Below are 20,244 nucleotides of genomic sequence, written 5' to 3'. Positions count from 1 at the left end.
TCGAATTGAGGAATTTCTACTGAAGACTGAACACCGCTTATGCCTGTTTCCCGTTAAAATATTAAAAGGAGAGTACGTGATTGGCCGACAAAATTTCATCTCAATAATTTAGCAATCACGCACGCACTCATACACACGGTTTGTGTTTTACATCACCGAAAACAGATAAATCCCATTGTGTATTCAGGAGAAGCATCAAAATCCAACTCTAAAGTTGTTGAGTTTCTGTTGAGAAGAGGGAAGGAGAATAAACTCGATCCGAACCGAGGAAGCAAAAAGCTATATGGAATCATATCTTTTGTACACCAAGATTTCTGGCAATCTTCACTGTTCGCACGAATTGACTCGAAATATTTCGCTTAACATTGCGAATTTATCGTCTCTACATGCTTTTTCAGGTAAAGTATTTTGCCATTTTATGCAAGTTTAAACTTTGCTTCTCATTCATACGAAAGCTCTTCCCCTCTCTCTCTTCTCTCGACAAAACTCGAAGTAATATTCCAAAAATAAGAGAAAAAAAATTCATGGTAAAATTAATTTTCCGTAAATTGAATAAAACGATTTGTTCCTCGATGAATTATTAAAAATGAAATATATTGACCCGCTTAATCACTCGCTGTGATGAATGACAGCCATCGAATGGAAGCAGTCAATTTTTTATTGTTTCCCTTTTAAATTGTTCCGCGCGTAATCATTGGCAATTAGGCGGTGGCGCACCCCCGATAAATGTTATTTATGGTCGACGATTATCCATGGGCACGGCTAACTACCAAGGTACCCTGCCACTAGTTTAATGTAACACCGTCTCGAGTCTCCAACCGAAATTGCTACCGCGGCCCTCTCTAATTGCGCGACGATTAACCATTCAGCTTACGCATTTTGATTGCTACTTACTATTATCATTTTTTTTTGGTTTTAATTGTCAACACTTACAGTGTCACTCATCATTCATTTTTAAATCGAGAGATGGAGAAAATTATTTTACATTATTGATAATTAATATTGAATATTTTTTTTGGAGTTCTTTTTTTTCTGTAGAGCTTTTTGTTTATACTACTTCCTATTTTTGCATAGGAACATGATAGATATACTTATATAATTTAAAAGTAAAACAGTGATATACAGTTGGTTTGTGATAAAAAAAATTCGAGGAAATTTTTTTCATATTTTGCTTTACATTTCAAAAAAATTAAAAATCCAACAGATTATAGACAGTTCGGCTTAAATTTCTATAACTTTTTCAAAAATTGACTTATCGGGACGTTTTTTTTTTCAAAATTTTTTTTATTAAATATTCTTTTCGAGAAAAAATTGAAAAAAATTATTCGAACCTATTTTCATCGTTTTTTTTTTTTTAGATTTTCTGAAAAAACTCCGAATTTCTTAATGATAAACATTTTTAATTTATTTTTTATTTCTTTCATATGAAACTTTGACATTTTCTATAAATATCCTAAAAATTTCAGAATGGTTTTTTTTGATTTTTATTTCTTTTCAACTGAAAAAAAAAATCCCTCTGTTTTTTTCCCCGTGTAGCAATCTTGCAGTCCGTAAAAAAGTTTAAGAATATTTATCCAAGTTGAGTGGAGTAAAATCGAGTTGACAAAGTCCACCTGGGAGTTAAATAAAAGAGAGAAAAATATCCAAATATATTAAAATAATAAAAAAATGTGATATTAAAATATCGCATAACGTTTTAATAAAGTGAGTTAAGCAATCAAGGAAAGACATTAAAAAGCTTTGTTGTTTTAACGATCGTTTTACGGGTCCTTAAATCACACTTCGCATGGGCTACCTTACCCGTAACCTCGTCGGGCTTTAGAACGACAACAAAGAAAACAGGAGGTGAGCGAAAACAGAAGGACTGCGGGTACACTGGATATGAAATGCCATTGAAATATTTTTATAAGAGTTATGGAAATTAAAAAAATGTGGAAAAGTTTCTTCCGAGTCCTGTCACTCGCGTTTAACTTTTATTCTTGTTTTTATTTAGTCACTTTTTTAGCTTCCTTCCTTCTTTATTCTCCCGAGACCCGAGACTGACGGTTTCGGGTGCAAGGACACGCATCAGCCACCCGGATATTATTTCAGTCCGCGCATATTTTCGTAAATTCATTTTATGAAAACAATTTTTACTTTTTTAATTAATCGTTGTTACTCGCTTGTGTGCCCTTGATTTTTTTATACACATACGTATTCAAATATTCACATATTCATTATTTATTTTTTTTTTTCCACTAAACGTCAAGCCCAGTCTGGTCTATTTTCATGAATAAAAATAATATTTTTAAATTCAAATTCACTTTTCATTGTGTCAAGGTTTTATGTAAATAAATTAGTCAAAATTTTTTCTCCAGGGTAGTCATTTGATAAAATTAATTTTTTTTAGTGAAATATTTAAGAAATGACCTTTTATCTCGTGAACTATTGACATTTTTTAAGATATAAGCTCATCCCGATGTTACACTCATTAAGAGCTTTCATTTGAGTACCCACATGCATTTTTATATATTTTTCATATATACATATATATAATATATATAAATATATGAAAAATTGATGTGACATTACACTTGACGAATGTAATGTCGGGATGAGCTTACATCTTGAAAAATGTCAATAGTTCACAAGATACAAGATCATTTCTCAACTATGAATCTAGAAATAGTGTATTTTAGAATGCAGCTTAATTACTTATCATAATAAATTAACTATCGATGAAAATAATATAAAACCTTGAAAAGGCACAAATTCAAGTCAAGACCTTTGCAATGACACTAAAAAAATTATTTAGTTAGTTGCAATGACACTAAATTTTTCTAAAAAAAATTATTTTTATCATGTGATTATTCTGGAAACAAAATTTTTCTTATTCTCTTAATAATATAAATTATTTATAATAAATAAATTACATTACAAAAATTTTTTTTAAACCATCCAAAGCTTCTTTCATAAATTACCCGAAATATAACGAAGTTATTATACAAAAGTATGAAGCAAAAAATCAGTGACTGTGCATATAATACTTTAGATTACTATTCCGACTGGAGAATGTGTCCCACGAGCAATCTCTGGTCCAGTGAGGCGAAAATGAAAAGCAAAGAAAGGAGTCGAGACTGTGGGGCTCGTAAAACAATAAAATAAAATAAAAATAAAAGAGCGAAGGCATCGAAAAAAGCAGAGTGAGGTCAAAGAGGAGTTTAAAAGCAAAAGTGCTATTGTATGCCCCGTTTTGGAATGGCCCTAATTAAAAAAGTGATTGTCGGAAATTAGCATTAAAGCAAGCGAATTCATTTTTCTTCTCCGGGTTTTTTTTTTTTTTTTATTATTCCGAAGATATTAAACTGCACAAAGCATTCAAGGGCACGATTGAGTGAGCACGGATCCAACGAATTTTTACCGAGTGGACAGGTGCCTCAGGTAGTCGAGTACTTTTGAATGTCTTTATATATTAGATGTCATACATGAAAGTAAAAAACGCGAGCAATCTTTTCATTTCGCTTTGTCCAGGAATGTCTTTCGACCCCCTAGCCAGTAGCTAGTAGTATAGTCCGTGTAATATCAGACATATCTACTTTTTTACGTCTCTCGCCCGAGGACGTCTTTCTTAGCTTCATCTTTTTCTTACTCAACAACCTATATGGACATTCACGTGAACATTCTACAAGTACCTAAGTCAGCATATTATTTTTTTTTATATGTACATTTCCATTGATGTCTTTTTTATGTCAAATTTTGTTTTTCTAGGAAAATAGCGAGTCGAATGTGAATTTATGCTTGTAATTTTATTTGGTTAGATTTTTTTGCAAGAAAAATTAAGAATTACACGAGAAATATTTTACATTCACAAAAACTCTCAAAAATTTAGAAAGAATTGTTTTTTTTTGTTTTAAAGAAGATTAGATTTTTATTTAAAAAAAAAAACTCGTCAATTTTAACGATTAAAATTTTTTTTAAACATTTTCCACTTCAATGCATTCGTTAAAAATTTATAACATTACTTATTTAATAAATTTAATCTTACAATTTTAGTAAAACATTTTAAATGTCCCGTGTAAAAAAAAATCGTCTTAAAAATGTCGTTTTTTTAAACTTAACACAAATCAAGACTGTTTTAAAACGCAAAAAATAATTTTAACAGCAGATTTTTTAATTTTTATACGATTTTGCGATTTTTTAACCACAAAATTTTTGAGTAAACTCTTTTCAAATTGAATTTAAAATTGTTGAAAAATTATTATCCGACAATTTTAAGACGATTTTTTTACACGGGTAAAATCTGAAAAAATTTAATTTTATCAATTAAAATTTTTTATATTAAAGCTCTATAATCTTTTTCAAGATTTTTCACTTAAATATACTCATATAAAATTGGTATTAATATTATTTTATTAAAAAAAATTCAATAGAAAAATTTTACTACAAATTTTTTTTTACTAACCTTTAAATAAAATTCAGAAAAAATTTATGTTATCAATTAGCTCGAAAATTTTCATCAATATTGTTTTTTTTTTTTTTTTTTATAATAAATTTAATCTTGTAAAATTTTTGTATATTTAAAAATTTTTTTAAAATTAAGAAAATATTTAATTTTATCAAGTAAAATAATTAATATTGAAGCTCTAAAATGTTTTATAAAATTTTTCATTTTAATGTATTGACATTAATATTTTTTATTCGATAAATTTTGTAACAAATTTTTATCAATATAATTTAAAAAAAATTTTCCGTGAAAATTTTTTTGAAATGGATAAAATTAAAAAGATCGGAGATAAAGTTCCGTACCGGCGAGACGGTACGTGAAAAATGGGAGAATTTGGTTGTACAATCGACGGTGTTTCGCTTGGTCGCGAGACAATGGCACTTTGGATTCAATAAAACCGCGACAATACAAACCAACCAAGGGGCATAAAGAGAAAAGCATGGTAGGTTTCCTGCGAGTTCTGTTCCTGTTCCATCCCGGCTGAGAATGGATCCACCGAGCCTCGGTAATTTGAATGAAAAGACGAGAGACAATGCGTGTATAGTAAACCGTAAGCGGGAAAAGGGATAGCAAAGAAGAGTAGACGGTTACAAAACTGCCTAAGGGAGAGAAGACGCTCGAAATTGCCGGGCGGGAGGAGCAACAGAGATAAAGATTATTTGGCGAGTTTGGGATCTGCAGCAAGTGGGTGAAAACAACCGCGGAATCAAATTAGGAATGGGACAGTCGGGGTTTGTAATTATATTTACAAGTGGCAGTACTCGTAAAACAAAAGCTCTGTGTAAAATCACTCTGCAATCTCTTTCAACCCCTATATTACTTGGGCTGTACACCTCCGCGGAGTTTTTATTTCAACTTTACCATTTTTTTTTCCCAAGATTGTTCAATTCCCGTTTGTATTGTCGTATAAAGAATTAAATATTCTTGCGGTGAGCTGAATGGGACTTTGTTTAGTTTCATTATTTTTATTTTAATACAATTGTCGGTATGTATTCCAGCTATTTATTTTCCCGTACCAAGATCAAGAGAAAATAAATTGAGTTTTCGTTCTTTACCTCGAATTCCAAGTTCTGAGGCTTCGTTACCTGAAACCTTTTTTTATAGCTCACATCTTTTATATAATACTTCTTATAAGGAAATTTTGAATCAAGATAAATATTATAATTACGCTGAGAAAAAAAATCTAATAAAAAATAATTCTCTAATGGGCAAAAAATGATTAAATAAACTCAAAATTTGCTCTCGCAAAGTGGTATAAAAATTTTTGTAGCTTGTAAAGACAATAAATTGATAAAAAGTCTGAAAATTATACTGAAAATTTCTTGAATGAATTTAAAGTTTCTTGAACGAAATTAAATTCTTTTAAACCAAGAAAATTTTTTCTTGCTTCAAAATAAAAAAAAAATGTTAGATAAAGATTAAGAGCAAGCATAAAATAAAAACGTGAAAAAATAAATCGTGAGATGACAGAGTTATGGATCTTGCGATTATTTGGCGAAATTGACCCTACGTATCTTCATTAGCTCACCCTTCACCCCTTTTATTATATTTTATATTTGTTCCTTCAGTTTATCTCGAGATTTCTTCAGTTTCTTCTTTTGTTTTCGAGTTGTCGACACAGCGAAAAATATTACAATTCACTGAAGACTGAAGACTGAAGACACTATCATTAGCAATTAAAGAAAAGAGTACTGTTATATTGTACCAGTTATACCCAAAGTTATTTTCACTCTTGACTATTGTCGATTGCGGAAGAACGGATTCAGAATCAGGGGCTGATCCTGGTTGGGGATGCGGAGTAATGAAAGAGCGAGAGGAGAGATAGTTATAAGAGAAATATCTGAAGAGTGTATAAGAAGGGTGAAAAGGGCAGTTATCGTAAATTCTTAATTCGAATCACCACGTAAAAGTAAAAGTTGGTTTAGTTAATGGTAACATTGGCAATAACAGTGCCAACTTTCTTACGTTAACGATCCTGTTATACGCTCTTACGTATTATTGTTCGCTCGGTATATCTCTATATTATCTTGTATGAATGTACATGTATATATTTATATAGAAGAAAAGGGTATTGTTCGGGTGTGGAAGAGTTACTTGAGAATAAAGTCAGCCGTGGGAGTAGAACGCGTTTCAGGAATTTAAAGTCGTTTTATGGGGATAAATACGGTTAGCTTTATGTGGCTCAAGAATTATTGGCCCGTCAAATTTACTTTAGATCTTCTGCAGGAAATTTTTGAATTAATTTAAGAGTTGGTTATTCGTTAATAAAATTATTACGAAGACTAAAATTATTTTGGAGCAAAAAAAAATTTTTTTTTTAATTTAAAAATATCATCAGTGGACAAAATTTCTTTATTATTGACATTTTTTAAGATATAAGCTCATCCTGATGTTACACTCATCAAGACCTTTCATTTGAGTACACACATGATTTTTTTTATATATTTCAAAAATATGAGAAATATCATATATATATATATATATATATATATATATATATATATATATATATATATATATATATATATATATATATATGAAAAAAAATTCATGTGGGTATTCAAATGAAAGGTCTTGATAAGTGTAACTCCAGGATGGGCTTATATCATCAAAAATATCATCAGTAGACAAAATACAACGTAATTTCTTAATCATTGATATTTAAAAAAAAAAATTAATTAATATTTTATTAATAATTATTTAAACAAAAAAAAAATTTCAGAATAATTAATAAAAGCAATAAAAGAAGTAACTGAATTGAAACATGACAATAAAGAGGCAAGAATATAGAGGATATGAATAAGTTGGATGTAAATGCGAATGGAAAAAATAACCTGTTGTTAAATTAGCCAAACTAACAAAGGGGTTAACTCGGGAAAGTCACCCCCGTGGGTGTCCTCTCGTTCAGCGGCCGCAATCGCGACTCGAATGCGATCCGCAATTCCGCAAATGGGGCGGTTCGAGGCTCAAACAAAAGATCTAATAATTCTGCGTAGCGACCCCTTTTCAGTTTCCCGGTCTCCTCTTTTGTCTCTCTTTCATTCATTTTCTCATAGGACCAACTATAATCATACCGTAAAGTAGTTTAACTTAGCTCCATCACTAGCAGTAGTAGAAGGAAGAGGAGAGACATCCTCACGTAAAGAGGAAATACTACCAACTTCTCTCCTCCTTTTGTTGTTAAGACAAACAAGAATCGTTTGGCCCTGGGTGGATTCAGCGTACCACAGGGTGGAATTTTAATTACAAACATCAAGGAACCCTTTTCATAAATTTTACGAATTTATCTCAATCTTTAGTTTTATCAATTAATATTTTATTAATAAATACTTGCCAAATATTTTGAATATTTTATTATACAATAAATAAATATTAATATTAATAATTTTTTAAATTATTACCGGAGTTACCGGTAAGTGGCGCATGATCGCTAAATCTTCTCCTAACTAGAGAGTTAAGTTTTAAAATATACATATTTTTTTTCAACTCTTTTCAAACGCTTTTTATGCTTTTTGAGACCAAGTAATAATTGCAATTAACAAAAATTATGTCTATTAGGGTAAAAATTAAAATATTTACTAAAATATTGTTATAGAAATTATTTTAATGTATTTTCAGAAAATTTTTTTACTTAAAAAATAAATAAAAGAGTTTCTAAAGCTTCTTAAAAATCTTTAAATTTTTTTCCAGACTCACACCACTCATCTGAAGGCGAGCAGAAGTAGGTAGTTTATAAAAGAATAAGTACAAGTATTTCTTGAAGTTGGAAGTTTCGAGACCAAGCGTGTTACAAGTTTAACTAACTTCTGCTAATAATGGGCGAAGCATTAATTCCAAGCGATTGGACCCAGCGGGCCATTACATAACACGGTTATTGGCGCTTGTTCTTTCCGAGCATTCAATTGTAGAATACTAATACTAAATATTAAAAATAAAATAATCCCTATAAGTTTTTATTACTACTCCGAGCTGTAGCGCATTGATTTTTAGAGGCAATACCATAAGTTTTTATTTTTATCACTGCTTTTTATTTTTACCTCTGATGACGAATAATCCTCTGCTCGCGCTTTCTTGTAATTCACGCCCCGCGGGAAACATTATGGACCGGAGTATGTGGAATATTGTAAAAAATAAAATTAATGAAGAGGGGATTCACTGGAGGTTTTTTTGGATTAAGGCTCATGGATTATTGTCGCTATAAATATATTAATATCATATAAATGTAATGCAGACGGAGGTAAAGTAAAGCTAATATTGAAATTTATTGATAATTTTTTTTAGAGCGCTTTATTAATAATTTAATTTAAATAAATTCAAAGTGGTAAAAATTTATTAAATTTTCGTCAAATAAATTAAAAGTAATTAAATATTCAGGACACTTTTTTATCAATTATGTATTAAAATTTTAAGCTAAAATTTATAGTTGAATACTCAATTTAAAAAAATTTTTTTTTAATAATTTTAAAAAAAATTTCGTAATTTTTTTTATAATAAATTTTTTTTAACTTCAAAGAATTTTTATTTAAAATTTATAATTATAAAATATAATAAAAGCATAGCAGTCTTGCAGTCACTATGAGACGGCCTTAAATTGTAAACTATAAATAATTAAAATTTTGCTTTATTAAATAATTACTTTTGTTAAATTGCACTGTACTTTTTTAAATATTGACGTTTTTAAAAATATAAGCTCACCCCGATATTACACTCCTCAAGAGCTTTCATTTGAGTACCCACATGCATTTTTCATATATTTTTCATATATACATATATATAATATATATAAATATATGAAAAATTGATGTGGGTACTCAAATGAAAGGTCCTGATGAGTGTGACATCAGGATGAGCATATATCTTAAAAAATGTCAATAGTTAAAAAAGTACTGTCTTAAAAAAGATCTGCTGATTCGGTTTGTCAATAAAAATAGCAAATAAAAACTCACAAATTACCGAAAAAAATTCTGAGGAACTAAAAATTTTCGTTTTTTAAAAAATGAACAATAAAATTTCTATAAAAAAAAAAAAATTAGATAGTTATCTTGAAGTGACAGACAAACACCTGATTCTAATAGGGTATTTAAATATTAAAAAGTTGCCCACCGGGTACCGGATAACAATAAACTAACACTCAGGTACTCTTGAACGCACAATAGCCTCAGAGGCTTCCACCCTTGGTGCTAACAATCCCACCTTGAGTTACGAATCCAGAGTAGACGCGGCAAAAAGGGTGCAAGCAGGTTTTTTCAGAGGCGATGGGTTCAACAACAATCCCGAGGGGCAATACAACGCGCTTCTGCTTATATTTATACGCTTTTATTTTTCTTCTTCCATTTCCTCGACTCAGAAGAGTAGGTTTATAGCTTTCAGTCATTTTCCCTTAACAAATGATAAAAGAAGCGCTAGTATAATAATAACACCGGCTAAATGGAGATTTGATGCTCCTCCAGGCACATTAAGCCGCCGCGATAAGCTCCAGCAGAAAAAATCATAAAGAAATGCTTTCTCAAGCTTCGTAAAAAATAATACGCCTAATGTTTAACAGCAAATGTGTTTATTTACGCTCTAACTTGTAATATATATTATATATTATTTGGCTGTTAAACATTGTCGGTTTATCCACAATCCACACCGACAAATAATTCCTGATGTCAATCCAAACAGTTTCAATTATTCTCCTTGTATCGATACGAGGCCCGGGACAATGTCAATATCGTCGCAGATTAAATGTTTGATATTTGCGCTCCGAAGGTGGAATCAAGCTAATCAAAGCTGTTTTTTTTTTTTTTTATATTGCTCTTAATGGTTTTCTGATAGTTTTTAACGCCACTGGATAAATTTGCCCGGTAAACTGCGATCAGATGGAATTTTTTTTTTTTTATTTTTATTTGTCCAAAGTAAAGTTGCTTTTAATTAAAATTTTAGAGATTTTTAGAGGGTTGATTTATCTGCGTTAAATTATATTAATTTAATAATTCATATTTAAATTCTCGTCCATAATTTAAATAATTTAATCTCAGAAATTTGGACAGTAAGTAAAGAATATCTTATTTTTGATTAATCGAGCCCTTGCGACTTTCAAATCATTCTGAAATCAGTCTGAAAAAATTCTGGAAACGTTATGGAATCATGATGGTTCCAGAGTGGTTTTGTGCCTATTTTCCAGCATGAAACCAGAGTGAACCCAGACTAAAGCCAGAGTGGAATCAAATAAAAAACAACTGTTACGCTCGGGAATCGAACCTGGGACCTGACGCTTGAAAGACTAATTCTTTACCAGTTTACCGATGAGAATTACTTGGATATCAGGGTTTTTAACAACTACAAGTAATGCAAATCGTATACATGATCAATGCGTAATGAACAAAATTTTTTATTTCGTTTGTAAATTATTAATTATCAATATACACTGATAGAAAGATTTATTAACTATTAATAAATTAATTTATTCGAAGACAATTATTTAATTGGTTAAATTTTAATAATTTAAAATTAAAATAATTTAAAATTTAGCTCGATCAAATATTAAAAACAAATACATGTAATGACATATAGTTATATATAAATTATATGTAATTATATGTAGTTATATAAAAATTATATATAATCTTAAAAACGAATGTATGTAGTGACGTACAGTTATATATAAATTATTTGCAATTATATATAGCTTTATATAATTACATATAATCTTAAAAACAAACATATGTAAAGACATATAGTTATATACAAACCCTGATTAAAAATATTGATTGAAAAGTATTGGGAATCAGTCACCCTATGTGAACTGTATATCTATATATACATGAAAAAGAATTGAAATTATTCAAAAGTATTCTAATTTCATCATTTTCAATCCTTTTCAATCAATATTTTTAACCAGGGAATTATATGAAATCATATATAGATTATATATGGTTCTATAGAATTATATATAATTTTTTTTTCCCGGGATCAAACTGATCCCTATGTGAATTTCTAGTATTTTCAAAATAAAATCTTTTTAAGTCATACAAAAATTCATAACATTTAAAAATTTTTAAATAGGGAACCAATTAATAATGTATAATACTAAATTCACCTGTTGACTTCATAATTTAATATAATAAAGATAAAAATAGACCTTTAACTAATTGAAAGTATTTTCAAATTACAAAATTTGTTATCTCTTATTTTGTAGAATGAAATGGTTGTTAATTATGTAGTCGAAAAATGCTATATGATTATCAATTTATTAACCATTTGTCGTCTAACTGTTAATATAATTAGGTAAATTATGAAAACTCAATACACTACACTCGTGTTAAAGTTATCATAAATATACTAAGGACAAAATTGAGAATTATTCGAATTTACTCTGAAAAGCGCTAAACCCACGTTGAAAACATTTTCACGACATTCTGAAAACACTCTAGTTTCATTTTGAATTCACTCTGAGATTACTCTGAATTCACTCTGAGATTACTCTGAATTCACTCTGGGATCACTGAATTCACTCTGGGATCACTCTGGATTCACTGTGATTTGACTCTGGAAAAAAGGCACAAAACCACTCTGGATCCACACTGGTTTCAATATGATTTCACTCTGACTCTGAATACAGAGTGATTCCAGAGTGAGGTGAAGGTTGCAAGGGAGACAATAAACTGGTTATCTTCAATTGTAAATTTTTTTTATTGAACTTTTTTAATTTAGCTACTAAGTGCTCTCGTTTATGAAGCTACAATTCTATTTTTATTCCGAAATCTTTATAATTCTTAAAGTAATTAATATTAAAAAATTTTAAAAACTGCTCTTTTAAAATATAAAGATACCTTTTTGAAAATCACTTCTTTATATATTTTAAAATTTGCAACCCTTGTCAGGGGTAATTAATTAAAGGTCTGAAACTTACCAACAGCCGAATAATTGACACCCTTGATGTTCGTCCTCTGGAAAATTCTAAGCATTTTCCTAATGAAACTACGCGACTATCATTAGATAACTACGTAGAAAAATTTCTTTTAAAAATTTTTATTTAAATCATGCAAAAACTTGAATTTTTTTTTTTGAAAAAAAAATTTTTCAATTTCACTTAATTTAGCAGACGTTTAATAATTTTAAGAATTTTTATAATCAAAAAATTATGGCAAAAAAAATGAAAAATGCAATTTTTTTTAAATAATTTTTTTTAAAAAATTTATTTATTAAAAAAAAAATTAAAAGTTTATAAATAAATAAACTCAATATTCTTAATTTAAAATTTTTTTAAATTTGGCGCGCATGGTTCAAACTTGTGGCGCCATCTTTAAAAATGTCTCGGTTCCACCGCGACATTCACGCTTACGCTGACAAGAAAAGCCTTCCTTTATAGAGTTGCCGTCAGACATTGCGTATTGTCCGCAATTTGACGATTTTTATTCCATTAATTATAAAGGAATCCACGGGATTCTTAATATAAAAAATGGTCCAAAAGAAGGTAATTAAATTTATAAATCTCATTAATTTTATATTTTAATTATCGGCACTTGTTAATTATTTTTTATTTGCCCAAAAACAAAAGTGAGGTTATGCGTAACATGTGTGTGTGATTTGTGATAATAATTTTTTTTTTTTTTTTAATTTAATGTTTATTGGTGATAAATAATTAATTGTATTTAATTAATTTGTAGCCGAAGAAGAAGACCGGAAAGAAGGTAGCTGCGGCTCCTTTAGCAATTAAGAAAGTCGAACCCAAGAAGGTAACCAACCCTCTTTTCGAGAAAAGAACTCGCAACTTCGGAATCGGGCAAGATATCCAGCCATCCAGGGATCTGAGTCGTTTTGTTAAATGGCCCAAGTACATCAGGATACAGCGACAACGGGCTGTCCTTTACAAAAGGTTGAAGGTCCCACCACCAATCAACCAATTTACCCAGACTCTTGATAAACAAACTGGTAAGTTTACTCCAAATTATTTTTTAAAAATTAAATTTGCCATCTGAAAATATTTATGATTTATTTTCTTAAAAAAAATTTCACTTGTTAAAAATTATCTTTGCAATTTTTTTATTAGCAATTTAATTGATGAAAAAAAAATTTTTTTTGGACATTGGCTAGTTTTAATATCATAATTATATAAAAAAAATTTATTAAAAAAATTATTACCAAAAACAAATTTTTTAAAACTACACGTGCAATTTTAAAAAAATATTTTGTAGTACTCGTTTGATTTAAAAAAAAAAAAAAATCAAACAATTAAAAACATTCGGCAAACTTTTGTATCATTATGATAATTAATTTAGCCGACGTCTAAAAATTTTTATAATATATTTTATAGAAAAATTGAAAAGAAAAAAAATTCCCAAGTTAAAAATTTGATAAATTATCTGTCCAATTTTTTTCTAAGTATTTTTTTTTTTTTTACTTGATTGATTATTAATTTTGAATATTTTTTTTAAATCTCTAAAATAATAATTTGATATTTAAATTCAATTTTAAATGATCATGCTAATTTTTATTTATTACAGTAAATAAAAAAAAAATACTAAATAATTAATTTTTTACAGCCAGCCAGTTGTTCAAAATCTTGGAGAAATACAGGCCAGAGTCTGCCTTAGCCAAGAAGATGAGATTGAAGGCGCGTGCTGAGGAAAAAGTCACCAAGAAGGAAGACACTCCAACCAAGCGCCCCAACATGCTCAGAAGTGGAAGCAACGCCGTAACAACTTTGGTTGAACAGAAGAAAGCTCAACTTGTTGTCATTGCCCACGATGTTGACCCCATTGAGGTAATTATTTTTCCAATCTCCAAATTTTAATTTAGCAGAATTAAAATAATTATAATAATTTTTTTTATAATATATTAGAGCAAAAAAAATTTTTTTTCATAATTTATTAAACTAAAAAATTAAATAATTTTTAATGTTTTTTTTAATTTAAAAAAAAAAAAATTTTAATGAATGATGTAATGAATTTCTTCACCTGAGACAAAATAACAAAAATTATAATTTTGTCGGAGGATGTCAAATGACTCTGAATCTTTAAAAAAACTTCTAAAGATCATCAAAAATATTTTGCCAAACACTGAATAATAAAAAATTAATAATTTTGCAGATCGTCCTGTTCTTGCCAGCTCTTTGCCGGAAAATGGGAGTACCATACTGTATTGTCAAAGGCAAATCACGATTGGGACGTCTTGTAAGACGCAAGACCTGCACTGCTGTCGCTCTTACTCAGGTAAATTTAATTTTTTTTTTTTAAATTTATTATTTATAATTATTTAAAGTATAAAAATTAACATGATGATCAAAATAGAGCCAATCCAATGATGGTCTATGATAACAAACCTATTTCTTTTTAACTGATTTTTAAAAATAAAAATCAAAATTTATCACTATTATAAAAAATTTTTTTTACTAATTTGTTTTTTTATAAATTATTCCAGGTTGACTCAGCTGACCGTGCCAACTTTGCAAAGGTTGTCGAAGCAATCAAGACCAACTTTAACGACCGCTACGACGAGATCAGACGTCACTGGGGTGGTGGTCTTCTTGGTAGCAAATCCGCTGCCAGAATCGCTAAATTGGAAAAGGCTAAGGCTAAGGAACTCGCCCAGAAACAAGTTTAAATTACTAAGCGAGCTTGTTGATACAAAATAAATAAAAAAAAGGAAAAAAAATTTTAAATATCGCTTTTTTATTTGTCAATTATAAATAATACCAATTTTTTTTTGTTCTTGAAAAAATCCTCGTAAAATATCAATGGATGAAGTTTTAATTTAAAAAAAAATTTAATTTATCTACACAAGACAAATGCACCAATTAGTGACACACTATTTTATTTAATTATCAATCATTAATTTTTTTATACAATCACTATAATTTAGGAATTCAAAAAAAAAAATTAATAGTTGAGAAAAATATATGATGATATTAATTAATTAATAAAATAATATAGTTATTAAAAAGCACTAATTTATTTTCTCAAAAAATTAATTAATATCATGTAAAATAAAAATTAGACAATTTTAATTTAAAATGTGTTAAAAAAATGAAATCATAATTTTCTAAAAATTTCAATTTTTTTTTTTTAATTTGTAAAATTTATTAAAATTATATTAATCAAATTTTTTTTTAATTGTCCATTTTTTTAAGTAATTAAAAAAAAAAAAAAATATTACTAAAATCAAATAAAAATTTCTTTCAAAAAAATGAAAATGAAAATGGTTGACCCCATTAGTAAATAATTACCATGTGCTTGTTGAATAAAATAAAAAAATTATCAAGAGACAGCTAACTTTAAAATGATCTCTTATATCTTCAATAATTGGTGCTTGTACCCTAATTAAAATTAATAATTAAAAAAAAATTCCTCCAACCAAACTACTCCAAAAATCTTTTCAACTTCCTACATCCTCTTTTTAATCAACTTCTCCAATCTCTTAATTTTCCCGGCTTCATGTTCCGGACTATCATGGGCTAAATTCCCGGAACCCTCCGGATTATCAGCAGCCGTAGCTTTAAACTGTTCAATCAACGCCACTTGTTCCTGCTTCCTCAGCCCCTTCATCTCCAAAACTTTCTGAAACTCGGAGATCTGGAGATCAGGCAGGAGCCTTCGACACTGTTCAGCAAAGCTCTTGGGACACTCAGTAGTAGACATGACAATCTTGAGAATCATCTCAGCCTTAGCCATGCCCTTGACGACAACCTTGGTATAAGTAGCCGGAGCCTTCCTCGCAACCTGGCAGCCAGTGGAAGGCAAATCCAGCAACGCCGTCTTCAACATGTGAACATCCAGCAGCAGCTGCTCCGCTCCAACTGCGCTCAGAGGCTTGCACTTGTATAATTGCTGGACCAGCTTGGGAATGAAAGAGCTGACAAACTTGACGCACAATTGCGTGAAGTATTTCCTGCAAGAAGACAATCTGTTGCGGATCGTGGGAATAGTTTGCTTTAAATGCGCGATAATAGTGCTGGCGTAAGCGCTCTGGTCCCCGACGCTCTCTATAGAGCCCCAGGGGACTTTGATCATCGCAGTGAGCGCCGGGTCGCAAGCGGCTTCCAGATCCTGGACCAATAATTGGATGCAATTGGAGATTACGTTGTGAAAGAGGTCTTGCTCTTGAGATAAATTAATTTTTTCGGAATAGCAGCTGTCGGTTTTTTCCTTGAGCTTCTCTTCCAGCTGCTGGGTAGTTTCCAGACAGTACTCAGCAGTAGTTAAGATGCAGCAGATCCGGGACTGCTCTTCTTTGCTGAACCTGGTGCTCTCGCCTTCTTTAAGAAAGCTCTGGAAATTCTGGATCAACCCGGCTGTGGACAAGTCTCTAAAATCCCGGGTGATGCTGCTCATACTGGAGCCCAGGCTGATGCTCCCTCCAGTCTTCGGAAGATTGTTCTGCAGCAGCTTCAGAGCGTACTCGCGCAAATACTTCTGAAAAGTTTCAGAAAGAGACAGCATAATCGAGCCGGTGCTCAATTGCGTGCACTGCAGCATGCATTTTTTGTAAAACACAAACAAGTCAGCGCAAGATGACAGCACGCTGCTTGGTCCTTCGACTCCGTCAAAGTCCTTGGACCCAGGAGGCTGGTTCTTGCAATCTAAGACAAATTTCTCCATCAATTCTGCAAGATTGCGGTCCAAGCTCTCGATGTAAATATTCAAGTACGGCTCGAAGCATTTTCCGATTAAATTGGCGAACGGAGAAGGGCTCGGCTTTGCTTCTTCTTTCTCCAGAGCTTCTTCGAAAGGATTCGTACTCTCTTCCACGGGCTTTGCTTCAGAAGAAGCTGAAGCTGAAGCAGAAGCAGGAGGAGAAGTGGCTGATGCGGTTTTTAAAGTTATTCCCGTGAATCTTTTGGAGAGTAGGCTTTCAAAGTTACTCGTGCGCTGGATCGCGTAGAGCAAGAGCTTTACGTCGATCTCCACACGCCGCTTTTGCATCAACTTTGATAAATCCTCGCGGGTGTTGTGGCAGAATTGGACCGCGATACGCTCGGATACTTCCCAGTCCAGTGGGAAAATTGAACCGAACTTCTGCTCAAAGTCCATCAGGTGCTTCTTGATCCACGTGTATCTCTTGTCGATCTTGTCCAGCCAAGCTATGTCTTGGTTTTCGTCGAACAAGTGCGCGTATTCCTGGAATTAAATTTTAATTATTGTTTTTAGGATACTAGTTAATTTGTTATGATAATTTTTTAGGCTGCATTCGAAAATATCTCTAGATACGTAATTAAGAAATGACCTGGTATCTTGTGAACTATTGACATTTTTTTAGATATAAGCTCATCCTGATGTCACACTCATCAAGACCTTTCATTTGAGTACCCACATGCATTTTGACATATTTCTCATATATACTTAATACATATATATATATATAAATATATAAAATATATGAAAAAATGATGTGGGTACTCAAATGAAAGCTCTTGATAAATGCAACATCGGGATGAGCTTATATCTTTAATTATATAAATAATTTTTTCAATAATGACTTAAAAATTATTTACACAGAAAAAAAAAATTAATTTGAATCAAAAAAAAAATTCTTAAACCAAGAAAATAATTTTTAAAAATTTAATTATCTTAAATCAAGAAGAAAAATTTTCAAATTGATTTAAATAAATTTTTTTTTGCGTCTAATTACCTGCAATTGAACATTGACGAACCAAATCAGCAGATCTTTTTTAACTTTAGGATCCAAGACTGAAAGCACTTGGCAGCCTTCAGTCAATTGCGTAAAATGTTTGAGATTCTGTCCAGAGAAGGCTTCTTTGAAGTCGGTAGTTATCTGCTGAGCCAACTCAATTTCAATCTGATTGACTTCATCAGACAGCTCCTTTATCTGGGGAATGTCCATGTACTTGCTGAAGAACTGCATTACCTCCATAATTGCCTGCAACTTGAGAACTATTTCCCCGTACTGTTTTTTCTCGGTGAGAATCCTTAGGCTGTCCACCTCGCCTACGAGCACGTGGAGCTTATTGAGCGCAGTTATCGAGGCCGTGAGATTTCTCTTCGCGAAATCCAGCTGCTTTATGTCACGGGTTATTTCTTTCACAGTCTCTTCAGACTGCTCGGCTTTGGCTTTTATCTCTTTGATCTGGACGAACAGCTGCTTGATAGTTTTTTGCGCCTCCTCCAAGGCTGCTCGGCCATCTTGGTCCCCATTCGTCTGCCCGCGAACTACTGCCCGGATTTCTTTGTCTATTGAACGTTTCTTGTACTCGAATTCATTGATCACGTCGTCGATGTTTGATAATGATTGCTCGTTTGGAAATAGTTGGTTTATGTAATCTACTACGTTGAAGTCTGGTTGATCTAGTGGGTCTTTACTTGGAAGAACCTGCAAGAGAAGTATTTATTATTAATTAAAATATTATTCAAAAAAATAATTTTTAATTTTTTAATCATAAAAAATAAAAAAAAAAAATTCTAATCATGAGTTTTTTAAATTTTTATGTGAAACATTTAATTTTTCATTTTTTTTATTTTTTTAATCATAAAAAAATAATAAAAAAAAAAAAAAAAAATTCTAATTATGAATTTTTAAAATTTTTATGAAATATTTTTTTATGATAATTTATTAATTTATATTATTAAATGAATAAAAAAAATTTTGTCTCCAGGATAGTCTCACTGAATAATTGCTAGTAATTAATATTATTATGAATAATTTTTTATCATTTAATATGATACTAAAATTTGATAATTTCTGTAATTTTTTTCAACAAATAAATAAATAAATTATTACAAGTAAAATTTTTTCAAAAATTCTACTACTAGATATTTTGAAAAAAATTATTTGTGTGATTTTTTTTAAAAATGCTTTTGTAATAGTAATTTATTTGCCGTAAAAAAAAATTGTAAATCAAAAAAATCTAAAAGAAGATGTTTGCAAATTTTGGTTCCATTTGTTTAATAAAAAAAAAAAAAAATTGTTAGAAAAAGTTTGAGTACTTGTTTCACAAGAAAGTCCAAATGCTGTCAAACGTCATCAATTTTATAACATTCAAGTTAGCAGTCAGACCATTTATTAATTTTATTTAACAGAAAAATTACTTTTAAAAAATAGTATTTTTAATTATTTCAATTTTCTACGTCAATAATATTTTTACTATAATTTACTGGTTAAAAAATTTTTTTAAATCATCAAATTTCTGCTAAATTAATTGTTTGAAACAATTAAAAATATTTAGTCGGAATAATTTAAATAAATAACAATATAATAAAATAAATTAATTATAACCTGTTCAATGACAGCCTGCACATCAGGTGGAAATGTAAAAAAATTAGCCATCAGTTCATCAATATCATCTTCTTCGTGAGTTTCCATGGCAACAAATCCTCAGTGTAACAATTTACAAAAATAGAATCCACAGTTTTATAATAAAAATGTAATTGTAACTCCAAAGTAACTTAAAACTCGTCCAGCGCTCAGCTGTCATACACCCACGTTCAGTTGTTGACCTAAAAAAAAATAATAACAACAGCAAAATCAGCTCTAATAATAATAATTGTAATTTATATAATAATAATTAAAAAAAAAAAAAAAAGTGATTTGTGTACTGTACCTCGAAACAAGTGTTGCCAACAGTGTAGAAAAATATCATGAGCAGTTGAAGACGTGTCACTAATAAAAAAGAGAGTAACTTGACATTTCTCACAGGAATTATGGCAAACATGTGAATGTTATTGTGAGTGCGTATTAAAATATGAAGATGTGAGTGAGGTTGAGAGAGACGAGAGATAAAAGAGACTGAGATTTATGTAAAAATAAAGTAAAGTTTTTTTTTT

General features: G+C 30.1%; 2 protein-coding genes across 3 annotated transcripts; one reads left to right on the top strand and one right to left on the bottom strand.

Moving 5' to 3' along the window:
- Window positions 1-12,802: 12,802 nt before the first annotated feature.
- Rpl7a (ribosomal protein L7A) lies at window positions 12,803-15,128 on the top strand. The gene is made up of 5 exons (XM_074245577.1): window positions 12,803-12,941; window positions 13,135-13,399; window positions 14,011-14,231; window positions 14,557-14,679; window positions 14,888-15,128. The coding sequence occupies exons 1-5, from the start codon at window positions 12,927-12,929 to the stop codon at window positions 15,068-15,070; spliced, it is 807 nt and encodes a 268-aa protein (XP_074101678.1). The 5' UTR covers window positions 12,803-12,926; the 3' UTR covers window positions 15,071-15,128.
- A 138-nt stretch (window positions 15,129-15,266) lies between these two features.
- On the bottom strand, window positions 15,267-20,154 carry Vps53 (vacuolar protein sorting 53). Of its 2 annotated transcripts, XM_074245573.1 has the most exons (4): window positions 20,022-20,154; window positions 19,697-19,917; window positions 18,095-18,793; window positions 15,267-17,583 (listed from the first exon to the last, which is right to left on the bottom strand). In XM_074245573.1, the coding sequence occupies exons 2-4, from the start codon at window positions 19,781-19,783 to the stop codon at window positions 15,850-15,852; spliced, it is 2,520 nt and encodes an 839-aa protein (XP_074101674.1). In that variant the 5' UTR covers window positions 19,784-19,917; window positions 20,022-20,154; the 3' UTR covers window positions 15,267-15,849. The 2 variants fall into 2 exon arrangements, with proteins under 2 accessions (XP_074101674.1, XP_074101675.1); XM_074245574.1 differs by lacking the exon at window positions 20,022-20,154 and having other exon boundaries at window positions 19,697-19,939.
- Between the last annotated feature and the right edge of the window lie 90 nt (window positions 20,155-20,244).

The sequence above is a fragment of the Cotesia typhae genome, unplaced genomic scaffold, assembly GCF_013202065.1.
Source record: "Cotesia typhae breed Kobodo isofemale line unplaced genomic scaffold, CoteBio_Ctyphae contig_44, whole genome shotgun sequence".
In the NCBI taxonomy this organism is placed as follows: Eukaryota; Metazoa; Arthropoda; class Insecta; order Hymenoptera; family Braconidae; genus Cotesia; species Cotesia typhae.
Note: the sequence above shows the minus strand (reverse complement) of the source record. Positions and strands in the feature narration are given on the sequence as shown.